This window comes from Talpa europaea, assembly GCF_964194135.1.
Source record: "Talpa europaea genome assembly, chromosome: 5".
NCBI classification, from domain to species: domain Eukaryota; kingdom Metazoa; phylum Chordata; class Mammalia; order Eulipotyphla; family Talpidae; genus Talpa; species Talpa europaea.
In genome coordinates this window covers 118,516,258-118,536,112 of record NC_140071.1, presented here as the reverse complement: position 1 = coordinate 118,536,112, position 19,855 = coordinate 118,516,258, and the positions used below count along the sequence as shown (strand labels likewise).

General features: G+C 31.4%; 1 protein-coding gene across 2 annotated transcripts; it reads right to left on the bottom strand.

The window, feature by feature from the left end:
• Positions 1 to 913: 913 nt before the first annotated feature.
• Positions 914 to 18,243, bottom strand: GNPDA2 (glucosamine-6-phosphate deaminase 2; the record flags this gene model as incomplete). Of its 2 annotated transcripts, XM_084233193.1 has the most annotated exons (6): positions 18,019 to 18,243; positions 16,625 to 16,726; positions 15,500 to 15,682; positions 9,925 to 10,109; positions 8,462 to 8,636; positions 914 to 975 (listed from the first exon to the last, which is right to left on the bottom strand). In XM_084233193.1, exons 1-6 carry the CDS (start codon positions 18,140 to 18,142, stop codon positions 914 to 916), a joined length of 831 nt encoding a protein of 276 aa, XP_084089319.1. In that variant the 5' UTR covers positions 18,143 to 18,243. The 2 variants fall into 2 exon arrangements, with proteins under 2 accessions (XP_084089319.1, XP_084089320.1); XM_084233194.1 differs by lacking the exon at positions 16,625 to 16,726.
• Between the last annotated feature and the right edge of the window lie 1,612 nt (positions 18,244 to 19,855).

The following is a 19,855-nucleotide window of genomic DNA, read 5'->3' as shown; positions in this document are numbered from 1 at the left end:
ATTTGAGTTAAAGATAAGCAATAAACGTATTTGCAATTTAATGATGCAAGTTATAGCAATTTAAAATAGTTTACAGGAATTTTATATAAACTAAATCATTTTATCCTTTTAGACACATTTATATATAGGGAATAAATCTAATCATTATGAAATTTAACAATTGGAAAATTTTCTTCAAAAGAATTTTCTTAAGTATGTTGCTAGGTATAAAGCTCATAATTGCCAAAATATTTATATTAAGAGCAGGAACCCAAGTCATTAAATAAAAATAAGCACATTTGTAAAAAAGTGCTGTAGAAGAAGGTGCACCAAAAACATGCACTTATACATACTTTCCAAAAAGACGTAAACTGTACTTTTAGGCACTGTCAACTCCTAGTTTTCTGTACCAATGATATGAAGCAGGACATTTGATGTCCAAATGCTACTACAGGACAATAAACTAAGGCAACCACGTGCAGAAAGCTGTGTGTAATATAAAGCATAATGTCCCAAAGTAAAGACTTGCTATGATAGTTGTTTGATACCTGAAAGGCTCAAGGAGTGACTTCATGTGATTAAAAAATAAAAATCTAAGAATGCCATGGAAATAATTAATGGTACTTGTACAAAACTGTTACCTTTAAAATGACTTAAAATTTTTAAATAGGCGGATATTTCATCTCTGTGCTGTTGCAAAGGGTGGCTCAGGCATCAGTACTTCATCATGATAATAAACTAATCAATGGAGAGCTAATTACTACTTCTAAACCATAGTATAAAATGGACATTCTAAATATGGAATGTTTAACACATAGGTACTGGACTTCAATATGACAATCTTAAAAAATCCCATTTTATCATATTGCATAGCTGAGAATTCATCTAATGAAAGTGTCCTGTTCATTCAAGCAGAATTTGGCGTCAATCTCCTTCAGTTTCCTTCTTTCATACTGTATAGTGGATCCACAAGTTTATTGTGCACATGCATTAAACCTTAAAAAAAAAAAAAAGCACAGTTCTGATTGTATTAATCTTGAGTTATTTATTTTAGAAAACAAAAGATTTTATAAGTATAATGCTTCCCATTTGATATAGTTTACTTAAAAAAGGTTTAGAGTATTTTGGAATGTTTTATCTACCTAGTAGATACAATTTACTGGTATTTATGAAAATACAGATCTAGAATATGTGTATATAGGTTCTTCGGGGGCAGCCAGAGTTGGAGTAGGTGCTTCAGTATGACAATAACAAATTTGACTATTGACTTGGTTATTCTATTCAATTAAATCTAAAAATCTTATGTTGATTTTTGATTCTCAGGCAGTTCTTTCGCCAGATTTTAGCAAGGGTCTAAACTGCTGTTACACTAGTATGACCTATAGTTCTTCAAAGTTACCTTTTTCCATTCATCTGGCAAATTATTTTCCACTATTTTGACCTATATATTTACAACAGAGGTTGCTTATAGGCCGTACTGAAGGTGGTTTACTAAAATAATTCAGCCTATATTAAATATTTCCAAGTAAATTTAAGTTTTATAATTGGTATGCTTGAACGCTGTATATTAAAGCTTGAGAACAAAATTGTCTTCTAGTTACTTATAAGTCAATACATACACACTGTATTTTGGGGAGGGGGGCGATAAAATATCCCAACTAATAATCTGGATAAAGAAATCAGTTAAATTTTTCAGATTAAAATATGGTAAGGAACCGTGGAAAGGAACTCAGTATGGTGGTCTCAGGTAATGGAATTATTGGAATGAGAGAATGGTACTTGTGTGCAAAGTGGATGTTTTTCCAGAAGGCAGCAAAAAGCACTCTAAAATCCAAACTGAAGAAAGTGGGACCAATTTTTAGAAATGAGCAAAGGATGGACTGTACAAAGAACACTGAGAAATGTTCATATGGTAGGCCAAAAACTATAAGTCTTGAAGGAAGAGAAACATACATACATTGGTTCAACTGAAAGCAAGAGAATGCAAACTGCAATAGCCTACCCCTGGTGTCTAATTGGCACTTCAAACTTAGCAAGTTCAGATCCACTTTTCCCTTCCAAACCATTTCTTTGTTAATCCTGGTATATTGTGTTATGCTTCAATCAATTGTGAAAGCCAAAAAACTAAAATTCACACTTTATTTTTCTTCATGGATAACCACCCTAGTCCAAGCCACTTTTATTTCTAATCTGGCTACTGCCAGATAAGCACCCTACTTTATTTACCCATTCTATAAAACAATTTGGTATACAGGCAACTTATTATTTTTAAAACCTAAAACTGATTATGCCATTTCCCTACTTAAATCCTCCAGTTGCTTCTGGTCACTTACAATAATTTGGATTTTATGCTAATGTTTTCATTTATAGTTATGCTATTATATCCTGTCATTCTCTGCCTCTGTGTACTCCACGCTGGGGTTGTTGCTTTTACCTCAAAAAGGCTAGTTGGCTCCAGTGTAGGGTCTTCATACTTAATGTTTCATTCGGCCTGGAATGCTCTTTTCCCTGGGCAAAGCATGACTCTTTCTTTTTTGCTTATTAGGTCTCAGTCCAAATGTCACCTTAAAATAAATTACTATTTCACTTTCTTTTCAGCAATTTTCATTATTAAAAAATGTTTTTCTACCATGTATCCAACTAGAAAGTGAGGTACAGGGCCTTACGCTCCCTGTTCAAGTCCTGTTTCTGTAAAGGTTCATTGTGAGAGCTCAGTAAACATTTGGGAAGTCTGAAGGTTCAGACAGTGGCTCCAGAAGCTTTTTCTTTTTAAAAATGTACCTTGAACATAGTGATTAAAAAGAGGCAGGATTAAAAAAAGGGTGAAGAGACAGGAAAGCAAGATTCTGTAGTTCAAGGTCCTTAGACAAAAGAATTAAGAGCAGGCAAAAATGGCTAGAGCAGGGCCTCCACGGTGGCGTGGCGGTTGAGCACTGGGTTGCGAGGCTGCTCACAGCCTCTGCAGCGCCGGTTCGATCCCCGCTCGCCGGGCAAGAGTCCCATATGGCGCGCAGACCTCTCCTGCAGACCGCTGCTCCCCTCAGCGGTGTGTTTCGTCGGCCTGCCTGTTCTGTAACCCGCTCTGGCTCTGGTGGGTTCTCTCACCCTCCCGCGCTTCTGACTGTGCCCAGTGCTTGTATAAATAGATAGATAAATAAATCTTTTTTTTAAAAAAATGGCTAGAACAGAAAATAAAAGTATACTTGAGAATTAGGTTGACTTTAAAGTCATGGACATAGGATTTTGGAGGGAGAAATTTTAAGCCTTCCATGCAGTTGGAGGGAAAGAGTCAAAAGCATAAACTGAGTAGTGTGAAGTTTGCAAACAGCAAACCTTGGAGCAACAACCCAGGAAATACAATGATTTTGGTATAAAAAATATCAAACTAAGGATAAAGGCACTTGATTAGGTCTGCCTCTGTGTTAGGTAACTGGCAGCCACTTGACTGCTATTTGACTTTATTTATATAATGGAGTAATCTCAGCTCAAAAACTCAAAACAGAAAGCAATGTCTCAACATATTGTATAGCAGTTTTCAGTTTTATAACAGTATCTAATATATGGTTTGGATGATGTAATCTCTAATACTTGATTCTATAATGATAGTTCCTATAAAATTATTAATATATAACCCCCTCCATACATGCTTACCAGTGCTTTGAAGACAAAAAGCTTATAAAATCCATGAATATATGGGTAAACCTGAGTATTTCATACATTTTTATGCAAAGCTGTCTCTCAGGACAGATGTGAAACGTACCAACATGTTAGCATTTGTTCTTCCTCAGAAAAAAAGTCATTTTGTAAGAATATTTTTCTCGGCTAACAAAGACTCCTACCCCATACACCCATTTGGTGCTGCAGTTAACTTTACACCCTCAAAGGGGAAAAAATAAGATCTTAGATGTTCAAAGGCAAGGGTTCTGACAGACGCATTCCAGAGCCTTTCTGGAGCCTAGTCTAAAAGTACACTAGCCCATTTGCCTTTGGCCTAATTCTAAAATTAGGATTTTCAAGGGTTAATACCCACAATATCACCATGATTAAAAAAGTTAAACAGTAACCTGTATTTAAACATAAGACTTAGAATGCTGTAAAAAAAAGTAGAGCAAGTTGTACCGAAACCATCTCTGACTTAAGAGTGGTGTCAATTAGAAGCTGTATAGTTATTAGAAATCCAATGCAGCATTTACTCAACCTGGAGCCTAAGGATTTGATATAACTATAAAACTTTAAAGTCCCCAATTTAATATACAAGTTTATATATGCACAAATATGTGTGTTTGTGTAGGCAAACACATATATGCACATCCACTTTTTCTGAGAGGCTTTTTTTGCTGGATTCTCAAAGTGATCCATGACCCACAAAAGGTGAAAAGTCACTGACATTAAAAAAAAAAAAAAAAGTCACTGACAAACTTGGTTTCTCTTTTTGTTCTTAATCTATAGATTCCCTTTTCAAAAGGGAATGTATTTTCAAAAGATAAGAATTTAGCCCTATTTTATCAATGCAATTTACTGTATTAACAAGAACTCTTTCTGCTACTACCACCCACCTTTCAGGGTTCTCAATCCTATCAGCATAAAGTTTTCTCAACTAAACTTCAATTATTATCTTTCCATTATTTAATAGTCTTTGGACTGCATAGTCTGATTTATATAATTTAACACTTAAACTGAAGTGATCCGCTATTCCACCTACCTACCCATCTATCCACCCATAATTTGTCAAGTACCACCAATGTACCAAGCACACCTCTCAATGCTAAAATAATGCAGTGAACAAAACTAAAGTCCCTACCTTTGAGAACTTTTTATTTTAATGCTAAACATTATATTTTCTCAAATCACTTAGTGATAACAACCAACTTTTTATGAAGAATATATCTATGAGACAGGAATACTTCTTACACTTCTTTTGACTCACACCAATGTGAAACACTGTGATTAAAGGCACTTAAAAAACATATTTCTTGACTGAAGACACTAACTGGAAAATTTCCATTTATCAAATGCCATATTGAAGTGTAAGTAAGTTTTAATGGTGCAAAAGAAATACTTGCTAAAGATTTACCTGAGGATCTTTCCAAACAGAATCAATCTTACATAAAACAATTTAATTCAAAAATCCATTTTTAATAACCAGTATGTGAAGGGCAGTAAAACGAAGACTGGAAAGATCCAACAAGGAGAACACTGAAGATAAAGGTAATTTCAGCCATGTGGTTTAGAAAATATATTGCCAAAGTCAGATTTTAGTGGCTCATTCTACTTGATACAATTATGTGTCATTTTGTAACACCTTTGATCATGGAAAGAATACATTAGAATTAAAGAAAGTACTAGGATAAACAATACAAAAATTCAACTTCATAAAGTTTTTTAAAAATCAAACAGTGGTTACTAGCTTTTACACATAAAACTACTTCCAAACTAGAAGTTACTTTGAAAATTCTATAGTTTTTTTGAACAATTCAAGACTTTATTAGATTCTAAGTTGTAAAAATTGGCAACTTCTTATGAAAGAACTTGATAAATACAAATATTGCTTAAATCATCAGCAGAAATAAGTAAATTCTTAAGAGTACTGATAAAAATGCACACAGTACCTGTTGCCAGAAGAAGAAAAGTTAAGCACAGTGGATTATAAATGTGTATTGATGGTTCTGACTCAATCTGAACTCATTTAACCTATGTCAAGCTACTGGGATAGGGCCTTAAAAGGATGAAACAAAAATATGTTTACCAAGATGATGATTTACTGAAAATGTGTTTTCTCAAGGGCATAAAACATGTTTTATTTAAGCAAAATCAAAAACTAGAATAATAATAAACTATATTTTCCTGTAATTATGTCTTTCAAAGGTATATTTTGAAATAAACTTTCATTGACTTCTTATTGTTTTGGAGTACACTGCCTAGGTTTTCTTTGGAATCTAAATAATTAGACCTCTTAAGATTTTGGTTGTCACTTCTTAGTGATAACATAAGGGAACTTTTGTGAATGTAATTTGAGCAATTACTGATGATAATTAGAGGATCCATACCCTCCATTTTGAAATGAAGATGGCAAACATATAAAAAGATTTATTATGTATAAATTAACAAATATTTATTTCTACCCTATATCAAAATACAAGTAAAATGGTCTCTATATAGACTAGAACAATACTCAATTACATTTTTTTCCATGTTGAAGGAGGGGCATATTGACAGAGGCTAATATCCTGCACCTCTTCAAAAATATATACACCTACTAAGTAGAAAATACAGTGTTCCCTAAGAGAAAACAGCAATTCTCTCATGAAAAGTCTATACTGCAAAATGTTTAAGAAGAGTTGAGAGTCTGGATAGATGAAAAGAACTAAATACATATAACCATATACTTCCCTTGGTTTAAACTGTCTTTAATATATGTCAGTGACTTTTGAATACAATGATTGTGTGAAGAAACAACAGAAATATGACTGGTATCACATCATAGCCAGAGCTTACTCCTGAGAGGTAGTATCAAGAATGAACAAGAAAAAGCCCATACTCTAGATAAGCCTGGCTTTGAGAAGCCAGCTGTATGACATCAGGTAAGTGACTTGAAAATCTCTATTAAAACTGTCAACTTATATATAAAAAGGATTATAATAGTACTTACATCACAGAATTGTGACAGGTAAATCAATATGTATAATGAGTTTTGAATAGCACATAATCGTAAGTATTGGCTATTAACTGTTATACTTCACTAAAATGTAAAAAAAATTCGATAAAATCCAATTGACAAATGTGTACAAGGGTTTATCTGAGGCTTCCTGGAACTAGAAAATTGCTATGTTAAATGAAACTCCTTAAAACTGGCATTAAAGTAAGTGGTAGAATTTTTTCTTTTTTAATGGATCTAGTATGAAATCTAAAAGACTACATGTTTCCAAAAGCTCTGTCTTACAACCTCACATCTGAGATTTTCCCTGCTTTTAGCTGTCAAATTAAGAAGCTAACAATTTTTCAGTTTGATATATTATGACTTGGTTAAAGGTAATCCTGGTAATTTCACTGATAGAAATATAAATGACTGGAAATAATCTAAGTTTTTAACAATAATGACATGTCTAAGGAAATTATAATATTTCTACTTGGCTATTATACAACCATAAAAATGCTTTTGAAGAATGTTTGTAAAGCAGGAAAATGCTCATAATAGATAAGTGCAAATATAAAACTATACATTAATCAAAATTTTGTTTTTAAAATTAACTATTTCCACTGTGCCAAATTTCAATCACTTGTATATCATATTCAAGATTTTTGCCATACTTGTATTTGCAAAATTATGACTTATTCATTCTAAATTGACTTATAAGCTTTACATTTAAATACTGTATTTCATGAAGGTAAGAAGCAACAGACTATAAGACACATTGTTATTTTATGTACCACTAAGAAAAAGCTGTATCAATTTTAAACAAATCACAGTTTCAGACAAGATTAATCTAAAAAAAAAAGTGTCTTAGAGGTAAAAAACGTTAACTTCTTTCATCTTGTGATAATGATACACATAAAATATAAGTTTGTTTGGTTCAGTATATTTTTTCTAACGTGTCAAATAAACACCTAGTCACTAAAGTAAAAGATTAAAAATAAATTCATTCCTGTAATATCAGGAGATATACTATATCTCTTGAATTCCTGATCTATATGTATATGACCATTAAAGAATGTTTTGATATCAGCTATATAAATAAAGGTGTTTATAAATAGTACCTACTCATACAGCTTTTGTGTGTATATATATGTGGAGTTGACTCTTATGTGGGGAATGGATTCTAGATTGAGTATAGTCAAGATTTTTCTTGAAAATTTCCAAGCAAGCATATGTGGTTTTATATATACACCCTCATCTGGGACAGCAAAGTTTAAGAATTATTGAACTAGACCAGAGGAAGAAGCAAAGGAAAATACAAATGTAGAAGCCTGGGCAATTAAGCTCCTGCTTAGTTGCAGAGTTTATCCCATACTATTTCATCTTTAGCAATAATAAATTTAATATATGAAAATTTGTTTCAAATTATGATGATTAAAGTGACATTGTAGGAAACCCTAAACATAAATTGGGGAGTGGACTAGGACAGGTAAATAATGAAAAGAACATCAGAAAGAACATAAATATATATTTCCTATTGGGTTATTTAATCTTATATTTTCAATATGAAAGTAAAATACTAAATTTTAGATTTCAAGAAAATCTAAAAGAGATTCTTTACTGAAAATACTAAAGAGATTCTCTTCATGAAAAAAAAAATTAGGAACTTACTCTGAAAAGCTACAGAGGTGGGACATTTCTATTCCTTGAAAGAACTGGCTAACGTGAGCAGAATGCCAGTTTTTCAACAGGCCACAGTGTAGGAGGTTACTTCACAGTTATAGTAAGTTTTAATTATCATTTACAATGAAATATTCTCATAGTCTGCTGTGAAATTTCAATGCTCACCTTTAAAGTATTTCACAGTTTTAACTCTTAATTCTAAAGTAGCATCTTCATCACACACAAAAATAGTTCGGGGATGCTGTTGGAAGGCTGAAACAGTCCACATGTGATTGACTCCTTCTTCTATTGCTTTGTACAGAGCAAATGCTTTGTGTGCTCCTGTAATGAGGATCATTACCTGAAATATCATGAACATAATTTGTTAATAATTAAAACATGCTCCAACTGACTAAACACTTTAAAAAAAAACTTAAACAAGGACTTTAGCACCACACCAATAATGTCTGGAGGGGAAAATAAAAATAAATATCACTGTACTTCTTCAGTTTGATATTTATTTCTAGTTTCTTAAGAATATACACAAAGTGTATCCCTTTTTATGGTTAACAAAGTAAAATGGGGTATTATTATGGGGTATTATTGAATATACCATAATGCATAATAAAACTCTAGAATAGTTTTGCCATAATGATTTTCTTTATAATTATGTTGGGAATAAATGCTGTGAGGTTAATGTTATCATATATTTTTTTTGGAAAACTTGACCAAAAACAATCTATCTGAATAGTTCTTTATAAGAATTAGTCTTGTTACATTGTAACAAATCTTATAAATGTGATAAATCTATTTGTATAACTTTCAGTTTACTATTTTAGAAATCAGATTGCTCTAAAATGTTTTTTTTTTCCTATTTACTCTGAAATTTCAGTCCTTGAAAGGTCTTTTTGATGTCTTTGTGGTTTTTAGATTAAAAAATTCTACATATAGAATGACAGTTCTATTTGTATGTTCAAGTCTAGATATGTCAAGATCTATTACTTACCTTACCTTGTTTGTATTCTTTCCTCTGAACTTGTCTGATCCTGCTGCCAGAATGGAATGGAATTCCACAGGTTTCCATATAATTTAAGCACTTAGAATCACAAACTGACTATATTTTGCTTTTTTATTTTTAGGGAAGGAAGTGACAGCCTAATTCAAAATTCAATGATTAGGCAAGGTCTGCTGTTCAGAATTCTTGCCTTGTTAAGTAGACCAATTTTATAACAGATGTAGTCCTCCATGGGTTCCATTTCTTGTAAAAAACAACTGAGCTATCCTTTCATGGTCAAGTTGTACTTTAAATTATTCGGAGGCTCCTAATACCGTTCAGTGTTAACTGGCATTGCATCTTGTACCAACAGACTTTAACAAGACTATTTCACCTAAAAACAGATTATCTGAGTATCATGATTTTAGGAACCAGGAATAGGTAAGTGAAGCTGTAATTCAAAAGGTGCCTAATTCTGAGTTCACAGATCTAAAAGATTTAATGTAATTGAGCCCTAAGCACATCATGGGACTGGCAAAAAGCAAGCTATTATTTTGAGTACAGTGCTACCAAAACATCACTTATTCAGTGCCAATAATTCTTCCAAAATCTACAGACATTGAAGAGAAAACCTCAAAGAATATGTCATTCTTACTTCTCTGGCATCCATCACAGTCCCCACACCAACTGTTAGAGCCATAGTTGGCACTTTCAATAAGTCACCGTCAAAATATTTAGCGTTTGCCAAAATGGTGTCCATTGCCAGAGTCTTTAATCTTGTCCTTGATACTAAACTGGATCCTGGCTCATTGAAAGCAATATGACCATCTGGACCAATTCCTTTCAAAAGAAATATACACACACACACACACATAAACATAATATAAATACAGTTTTTCACATAAAAGAAATCAAGAAATAAGGTTTCTCAGAGTTTAACATGAGGAATGGTGACAAAACACTTACCTTGTTTTATTTGATCAGTGAATTTATAAAGTATTTGTTCCTGTACTTGATTCAGCAAGTATTTCAATGTTTCCTATATGTTTAGCATTGAGCTAAGCACATGATTCTAACAGCAGTAAAATGTTGCCATATATAAACTATCTTCATAAGTATCTTGTCAATGGCGATAATTTAACAATCTCCTAAGATACACCAGGCATATCTGTTTTCATCAACCCCACTTTTTTTAAAGTTTAAAAGGAAACTTGATATTCAAGGATAATGTGATTTGTCTAAATAATTTAGTAAATACTGAGTCAAGATTTCTAAATCTTCTGATTTCTAACCCAGTGGTCTTTATACTCATACACTTTAACTTGCTTGATTCTAGTCTAGATAGGTTAGTCTAGCTGGTTAGTCTAGATAGGTTAGTTAACTAGTGGACCCATCTTTTGCAAGTTTTCTCACTTACAAAAAAATGTATAGATTAGAAAAATATGGGAGTGTTTTCTTCAAACTTTTTTTAAACTACAACCTGTAATAAGCAGGTTTTGGCAATGCAATTTAGTATACATATCCACAAATAAATACAATAAAAGAACTACATATAGCAATATTTATTTATCCTTACTAGGAACATGCAGGTTACTTTCAATTATACTCCATTTCATTAACAGAACATACAAAAGGAAATGCTAGATATGACAGAATATATTTATTTCATGATTTCATGGGTGACAGCTACAATTTGAAAACAATGCTTTAAGAAGACCTACTGTCAGCTCTGTCACTCTAGGATTACCTGTGAAATACAGATAAAAGTATGACATCCCTTAGTGAAGCAAAGTGCAGCTATATCTTTTTTATAAAATGAAAAATCTTTCTATGAGATAAATAAATCACATTTTATATACATGTACCCTCCTAGATGGTCAGATTCTGACAAGCACAGCTAAAATAATCTTAAAATATTTGTTACATTTATATTCAGCATATTTAATGATAAAATATGTATATTTTACTTAACATGCAGTTCTAACAAAAATTTTCCCAGGCTACAGCAAGGTAAAATATGCAGAGTTTCTCGGGAAGTAGTATAAACTACCAAAGCATAACAATCTAGACATTTTTAATGTGGACACATAAAATCAGACCTACATATGGATCATACGCCAGGACCATTTGCACTATTAAGTATGAATCTGCTTATAAATGTATATCTTAAAGTATAGATATATATCTCTCTCAAGATTTGTAAACTCTTCTGCTTCCTGTTGTAAGTATACTCTGTCAAAAATTTTATGTTTATCTCTTTATGTATGTACAAAGAGGAAATGATAGAACTAGAAAAATACAAGTTCCAGAAGAAGAAAAAAGTAAAAAGATCAACACTGGTCATCTCACTAGTGGTTTCACTGGTGGTTTGGGAAATATAAAGTGCATAAGCAAGCTGAAATTACCAGCAATGATTCATGTCAGAGAAGAGTCAATAGGTTCCCTTATTGACCACAAGTAACTATCTAAAATTGAGCTTTCTGATGAATGTTTTTTAAATGTTCAGAATGTTTCAAAAAGGTTTACAAAACAGTCTTAAAATAACCAGGAAATGTAAAAATCATGGCCAATTTTTATTCAGCCTTTAAAGTAAGGACTCAGCACTTTTATGACTCGTCTCTAAAAATATAAGTTTGTATTATTTGTCTTTCCTGTGTTCCTAAAATTCTGTGGGTAGAATATGAACTTCATGAGAGTGAAGATTCTGTCTTCTTCATTACTCTATTCTTATTTAAATTACACATAAAAGACCTCAATAAATAACGGGTGAATAAACAGGTGGTTGCTGTTCTTTGGTATGTTCAGTGTAGTTTCTCCTTTTATCCTGCTCTGCCTCCCTTTACAACAGAGGACAGAACACTCATAAAACTCCTTATCTCTCTGAGGCAGAGTAATTGTGGTCTAGGATAAATATGTATCCTAAACTGAAGAATTTACGTAAGTTCTTTCCTTTTCTTTTGTTTGCAACACAGAACTTTCATTTCTGATTGGCAAGTTTGTTGAAGTTGATGAGTGTTGTTCCAGAAGACAGAACATTTTTCACTTTTTTAAAAATTTATGTACTTTCTATAGACCACAGATACAGAAAAATCGATCACGTAGGGCTGAGGCATTTATTGATACTTTGTAGAAGAGTTGATGAGTTCCTAATTTGGAGATGTGAGTTCCTCTATGTTCTTGTGCTACCAGAGATTTGGTTGTTTTAAAGCTTCTGTAAATTTTGTGAGTTACCCCAGAATCATACAAATTAATTCACTTCTGATACTACTATTAGATTATTGTTCCTTACAAACCAAAGACTCTAATCATGTTACCAAAGGATAAGGTTAACGTTTTTACAATTGTCTTATTTTTGCTTTTAAAAAAGTCTTAAAATCATTTTAAAGTGAATAATGCCTTTACAGTCCAATTATAAAATTATTGCTGGAGGTGGGTCAGGGATTGCATGATACTCTTTATTCTTTCTCTCAATACTTCTGCTACTAGAGGAAAAATGAGAACTTTTAAGAGTATATATTTCCTACTTTCTCTTTTCTACTGACGGGAGGGAACTCCTGCTCCATTTGCCAGTAGTGAACAATGGTGGATTAATATTTTTGAGGTCTTCACTTCCTACTATTTCCAATTTAGTGGGGATGAACAGGAAATTCCATTCTGGCCTCAAACCCAATCTGCAATCTCTAATTCAACTTTACCTTTAATAAAGCTGATATTTTGATCCCATTTGGCTCAGTTCTTAGTGTTTTTATTAACCAAACCCTGGAACAAAAGAAGGGTAAGTAGTAAGACCCAGACACCAAGCCTCATCTTGAAAATCCAATGATAACAAACCTAGATCAACAAACCAGAGTCAAGTAAGATTCTCCTGTGAGAACACATCCAATAACAAGATATCCCAAATAGGAAAAAGTTCAAAGAAAATGCAATAAGCTAATAGCCCTTTCTCCCTATAGAAAAGGTTATCATGTCCTTTGGATGATAAATATGTCAGACCCTGAGTTATCATGTGAAGATAATGAAGATGTTAATGTAAGAGGCAAGGAAATACTCACATTTCGTGTGTGTGTGTGTGCGCGCACATGAGTGAGAATAGAACAATCACAAGAAGGGCAGAACAAATTACAAGAAGCTTAAGACAAAATTGGTTAGAAAACAAAGTAAAATTCTTTGGATAGTAAGTGCATAATAAACATAGTTATACTTATGTTCCATTCGTTTCAATGGGAGAACTGAGTGGCAGAGTCTAGTGAAGAAATGTACCAAAAATCTTTTGCTAAAAATGAAAAATTGATTTAAAACTGTGTGAAATGAAGAAAGTTCTACTAGGATTTCTAGATAAGGAAGTTATAGCATTAGAAATCACAGTAAACTATAAATGCTTACTGGAAAATAGGCAAAAGGGCAAAGTGTAGTTAAAGAGGTCTTATCAGTTTCCCCCTGTCAATTCTATTTTCTGTATTGAATCACCAAGGTATTTGTGACATGAATCCTGATATAAGATAAATAAATAGGAAAAAAGTCCTCAAGTTAGTAAGTTAAAAGAGGTATTATTTATGCAACCATTTTAAATCATAAGCCTCTCATAACTACCATGTTTTATTTGTGTAATGGTAAAGGAGGCAAAATACTTCTTGATAAAACTAAGATAAACAGTTAAGGTATATAATAATACATTTCAGTAATTCTACTTGATTTTGAAAATCTGAAAAATACATGGGTAGTGCATGCCTTAAAAGTTCTCTAATATCTATTACCTTAGCCTTGATATTGGTAGGTAGAAATGGTAATTATTTCATAATTGAGTCATACAGCCAAAACTGGAGTGCAAGTGTTTACAAGATATAAAAAAGTAGTATTAGGAAATTTTATCTAAACTATAGAATACTTTATTTTGAAAAGCAAAGTAATCTAACTTGTATTCTTTCCAAGAAAAATAAACCTCACATCTTCAAGATAATGATATTGGTTCTTCTAGGGAAGAGATAAAATTTCCTCAAAGAGATATCTCAATCTTGCTGGACACCCTCAGAGTTAATTCACAAAAAAAAAACACAGGAAATTCAATGAATTAAAGAACAATTATTCCAGGATCTACAGTTCAGAGACAAAGAGAAGACTAAAGTACCACTAATAGAGTGCCATCTACATGGCAACCACTGTACAAAATATTTATAAAAGCTGTAATACAGTTAATTCTCAAAAATTTGAAATGGGTAATATTAACCATTTTAAAAATGACTTAATTATACTGAAATTCCAAGGTCATAGAGAAAGTGGCCAAAATAGAATATGAATTAATGTTTGACTATAAAACAATTTCCCCCAATGGCAACCAACTAGTTTAACCATACTTGGTCACCTCAAACATACATTAGCCTCAGTATAGCTCTACTAAAGATCTAAATCATGTAAGTCTGAGTAGTCTTCTAACTATAAGAGAACTTAATGTGAATTTACAGGTTTAGTATGTTTAGTTGAATACTAAAGTATCTGGCAAAACTATTTTGATTTCAGTTTAGTTGGTGTTATTCTATTCAGATAGTATGAATTAGCTGTCTCAGATGTTTCATGCTAATAAAACTGTTATTATAAACGTCCCCCTTATATATTCAATGGTAGATTATACACACACAGAGTCAAGGATATACATAATTATATATGGATATATATAAACTTAATGTGGAATTTAACAAACATTTATTCACTTTGGAGTTTAAGACAATATATAGTTTAAAATTCATATTAATACAAGGCTAATGGCATCTTGTATCATTCTCAATACATTTCCTAAGGAGATAAAGCAATTTAAGTCATCAGTAGAGATATACTAAAGTCCATCTGTCCACATACAAACCCGCAGAAATTTAACCCTGTAATTTGAAAAGAAAGCTGTGCTGGAGTTTTAATGAAATAATAAAAGGATAAGAATAACACTTACAAAAAGACATATATATCACTGTTTTTATAATATGTAGTAAGCTGTCAATTCTAGAAAGGTATTTAGAAGAATTTAGCAGGGATTGGGGTCTATTTCTCAGACATAATTTGAAAAAAAAGCCAAAAACCCGTGATCTTATTTTTTTATGAAATAAAGCAAAAGAGAAATTATTAACTGAATAAATGGGTATTACGGAGTCACAGGTATTCTTTACATTATAAAATGATAATTTCTTTTAAATTTGAAGCTCCTAATTCAAATATTAACAAACAGTAACAAAAATTTTACATACCTCCAACAAAAAGATCAATTCCTCCAGCTTCTTTTATTTTCTTTTCAAATTCATCACATTCTGCTTGTAAATCTGTAGCATTCCCATCAAGGATATGAGCATTATTAGGATCTATATCAATATGCTTAAAAAAGTTATTCCACATGTAAGAATGGTAGCTCTCAGGATGGTTTCTGGGAAGACCTAAATATAATGTTAATAAAAATGTAACTATTTCCAGAAATAAATCTATATTTTACTTTTCTGATTAAGCCACAAATGCTACTTAAAATATACAACCTTTTTATACCATATTCAAAGAATTTTTATGTGGATTATATGCTTATATACCCAGACATTATTTAACCACTGTATGTGTATGTATTAAGACAATTTGTACAACATCTATGGAAATGTTATTATCATTCCCTTTTATAGAAGAACAGAAGCACAAAAAAGTTAAGTAACTTTCCTAAATTCACATAGCTCACAAGGGGTATTTAAGCACTACATTCCACATCTCAAACACACAAAATTTTAGGCAGTATTACTGAAATGATAAGCTGAACATAAATTTATTAGCTATTCAACTAAAATGTTGGCTCATGTATGTCTTCTATTCTTCCTATATGCATGCAAAATATAATGAACTACAATGGTACTTAGGCTGCCACTAAAAATGTATTCCTCTATTTAAATTTTAACACAGTTCATATGTATCATAAACCTTTCCACTAAATAAAGTTGCCAATCAATGATAACTTCACAGCTACAAATATAAACAGCCTTATATTTGACTAATTTTGCATACATATTTCTTAATTTATCATCAAAACACTGGTTTTAATTTTGCAGAAAGAGAGAGGGGAAAGAGAAAGAACAAGAAATGTAAACAGACTGGCTCAGTTACATAAGTGGTAAGTGGTCGAACCCAAGACAAATACAGATCTTCTGATTTCTTTCATATTCTTTCCTCTATATTGTGCTACCACAAAAATATTTTTGATATAAATTCCCAACATCATCACAAGGCAGTCAATATATTATGCTCTAGAAATATACTCATAAATTCAAATAGTATATTAATATTCTCAAAATATAGTCTTCTATTTAAAACATATAACAAATCCAAATAATAAGGCTTACCTACATATTCATCCATGTTAAAGGTCTTTACATATTTAAAAGAAAGGTCTCCATTCTTGTGATATTCTATTAGCTTTTTATAACATCCTAAAGGTGTACTCCCTAAAACAGATAAAGATTCCATTTTCTAATATAACTTGAAATCTATTTTTAAAGATAAACTTACATTAATTTTATTCTCTTAAATAAGACATTCAAAATTTCTAATTTATTAAATAATTATTAATTTAAATACATATTCAATTAACAAATATTGCTAAATTAGTCTCTTTACAATGTACTTTGACGTTTTAGTAAATGGGAATTTAATGAATAAAGCTGGAAATCTATCAAGAAAAATCATAGTTTGGAAAATTATTCCTGAGTTGTTGGATACCTGTAATTAATGTTGTACATTTCAAGTTTAGAAACTTCTAGATTTTGAGAAAAATCTTTGCCAGTTAGAGATTTATAGCATAAATAATACAAAAATAGGATAAGTGTTGACCATTTAATGAAATTAAAAGAGAAACCAGAGCTTAATTTAGTGCCCCTACTTTCAGATAAACTCTTGAAATTGGCAAGGATCGAGTGAAGAACATTAATTTTTGGCATTATTTTTTAACATGAGCCACTAATATATTATATTCTGTCATCTCAAATGAGAGTCAGTCTTTTAGCTACTCCATCCATGTTGCTGCAAATTGCATGAGTTTATCTTTTTTGATTGCTGAGTAATATTCCATGGTGTATATGTACCGCATCTTCTTGATCCAGTCATCTATTTTGGCACACATTGTACAAAAATGAAAAATGATGTAAAAATATATATAAAACAAAAAAATTTAAAAAAATAAGAACTCTCTAACCACATCCCCCCAAAAAATAAGAACTCTCTAACCTCACCCCCCAAAAATTAATGCTTGTGTTTATTCTGTTAAGGAGATATACTAGTTTTCACATTTTTCACTTACAATACTTCAATAATAGATCAAAAGAAACATAAAAATAGTAAAGGGTTAATACAATAATATAAGGTGGGTGAAATAAAATTAAAAAGCAAAAACAGCATATATTTTGGGTACCTCTAATGATTAACAGGAAGACTAAATTACTAAGAAATTATGTGAATAGCAAAAGTGACATCCCTACAAATAAACAGAAGTGCCAGAAGTAGATACAAAACACACTATGGCCATCTTTCAAGTCAGGATATTGCTTTTTGCATTTTGGAACAGTAGGAGAACTAGAAAACAGTAATGAAATGTAGACACTAGATCTATGTGTATATACTAACATACTTTATCAGTGATGCATTATCAGTAACAAATAACAGGAAGACTACTTTATTAAAAGAAACGCTTCAATTCCATAAACTTGAGGATTGAAAATGAAAAAAAAAAAAAGTGTATTACCTGTTGGTAAACCCAGTGTAAAATATCTGTCTTGTCCAGGTTTAAACTGAATGATACGGTTACAGATATATTTGGCAGCCCATTCACTAGCCAGGTCGTAGTTATCAAGAATAACGAGCCTCATGGTGATGCACAATTTCTAGGATAAAAAGTTCAAATCTGAGAAAAGTCCACTGTAGAGTACTTTAGGTAATTTACAGACAAACAGAAGTGTAATACACTCAACCCTTCAAAAAAATACATTAACTTAATAAAAACATACACATATACAAATAGAATCCGGACTTTTAAAATAGTAATAACAACAGCTTTTCTCTTTTGAATAGACCCTGTTCCCAGGTAGTAGGATGGATCACTAAAGTGTGTGTGTGTGTGTGTATTTGTGACACTCTTCTGAAATAATTATAACACCAGATTTTACCTGAGTGGAGGGATTCACAATTAGACTGTGGTCATACTCAGTTAACAATCGCTAAGCAACAAAGCCAGAATTCATATCATGGTAAACTATCTGTAAGACATAGCACTACACTGTCTCTACAGAGACACGACATAAAGGGACATAAAACAAAACTTAAGAGAAAAAAAAGTGCTCAATTCCTGAGCAGTAACAATTACTCAGCAATATTTGAGTTAGGTACTAAAATTTAGAACTCTCCCTATAAATAATTTAAAAACAAAATTCTGTTAAATAATGTTTTTATATAAAATGCCATCTGTACTTTAAAAAAATTCAATCAATATAAAAAGATACAGGAAGTGAAAAGAAACTGACCCAAATCCTACCACTTAAATAATTCTCATTATTCTTAGGTATACAACATTCCAGATATCTACTTAATGTACACATGTACATAGAAGGCACACAAATAATTTTTAGCATTGGTATCATAGTAGATAAGCATAATGTTTAATTCTTCTTGATTCAACAGAAGGAAAACAAAGTGCACTAAAGTAACTGCTGGTATCATGGGGAAAAATTTTCTCTACAAAAAGAAATTTAAGTTTTTGAAAGTCTAAGAAAAAATATTATGCAAATATTAAGTAATCAGAGTCATTTGAAAACTATAATTCCATTTTGGAAAATATGGATCTACCCACTACCATGAAAGATGTGAAAATTACATTCTTACACTTCATCACACCTTCTAATTTAAGATATATTATTTTTATATTGTCAAGATTTATAACATGTACATTATGTTCTAGAACCACAATTCTCACATTTTAATTCTTACAGTTTTAACTTTATTTACTTATATTTAATTCCTATTTTATATTTTAATGGATCCATCACCCACACCAATCCTTTTTTATAATGACATCAACCATTCTGAATTCTGTACCCATACTCTTTATATACAGTAATATGTCAAGTTCTTTAAATGAGTATATATTAGTACAACAAATATATGGAATTTAAAAAGATGTCTTTAATAACACAATGATTTAGTATTCTGGCAGAACAACCATTAAAATCCTATAATCATCATGATCAAGAATCCTGGCACAATAACAGGAGATACATAGCATTTATGGATAATAATTTACATAGTAAGTTATAAATTTAGTACAACAAATGGACCTGGTCTCCATATAAACTCATTAATGATCTCATACTAGAAATAATTTAAAAGTTAAGCCAAAGAAACAGAAATATTTGCGGGTTGTTATGACCATCAAAAAATATACTTACTTCCAATAAGAATATTCAGTAGCTGATTATTATTAAAGAAGGAAAAAAAACTGTAAGTCAAAGAGGAGGTATGACATTGGAGCTTTCTAAGTGTATGCTGTGTTCTGATCTTTATATCTCGTTCCTCAATTCAACATATTC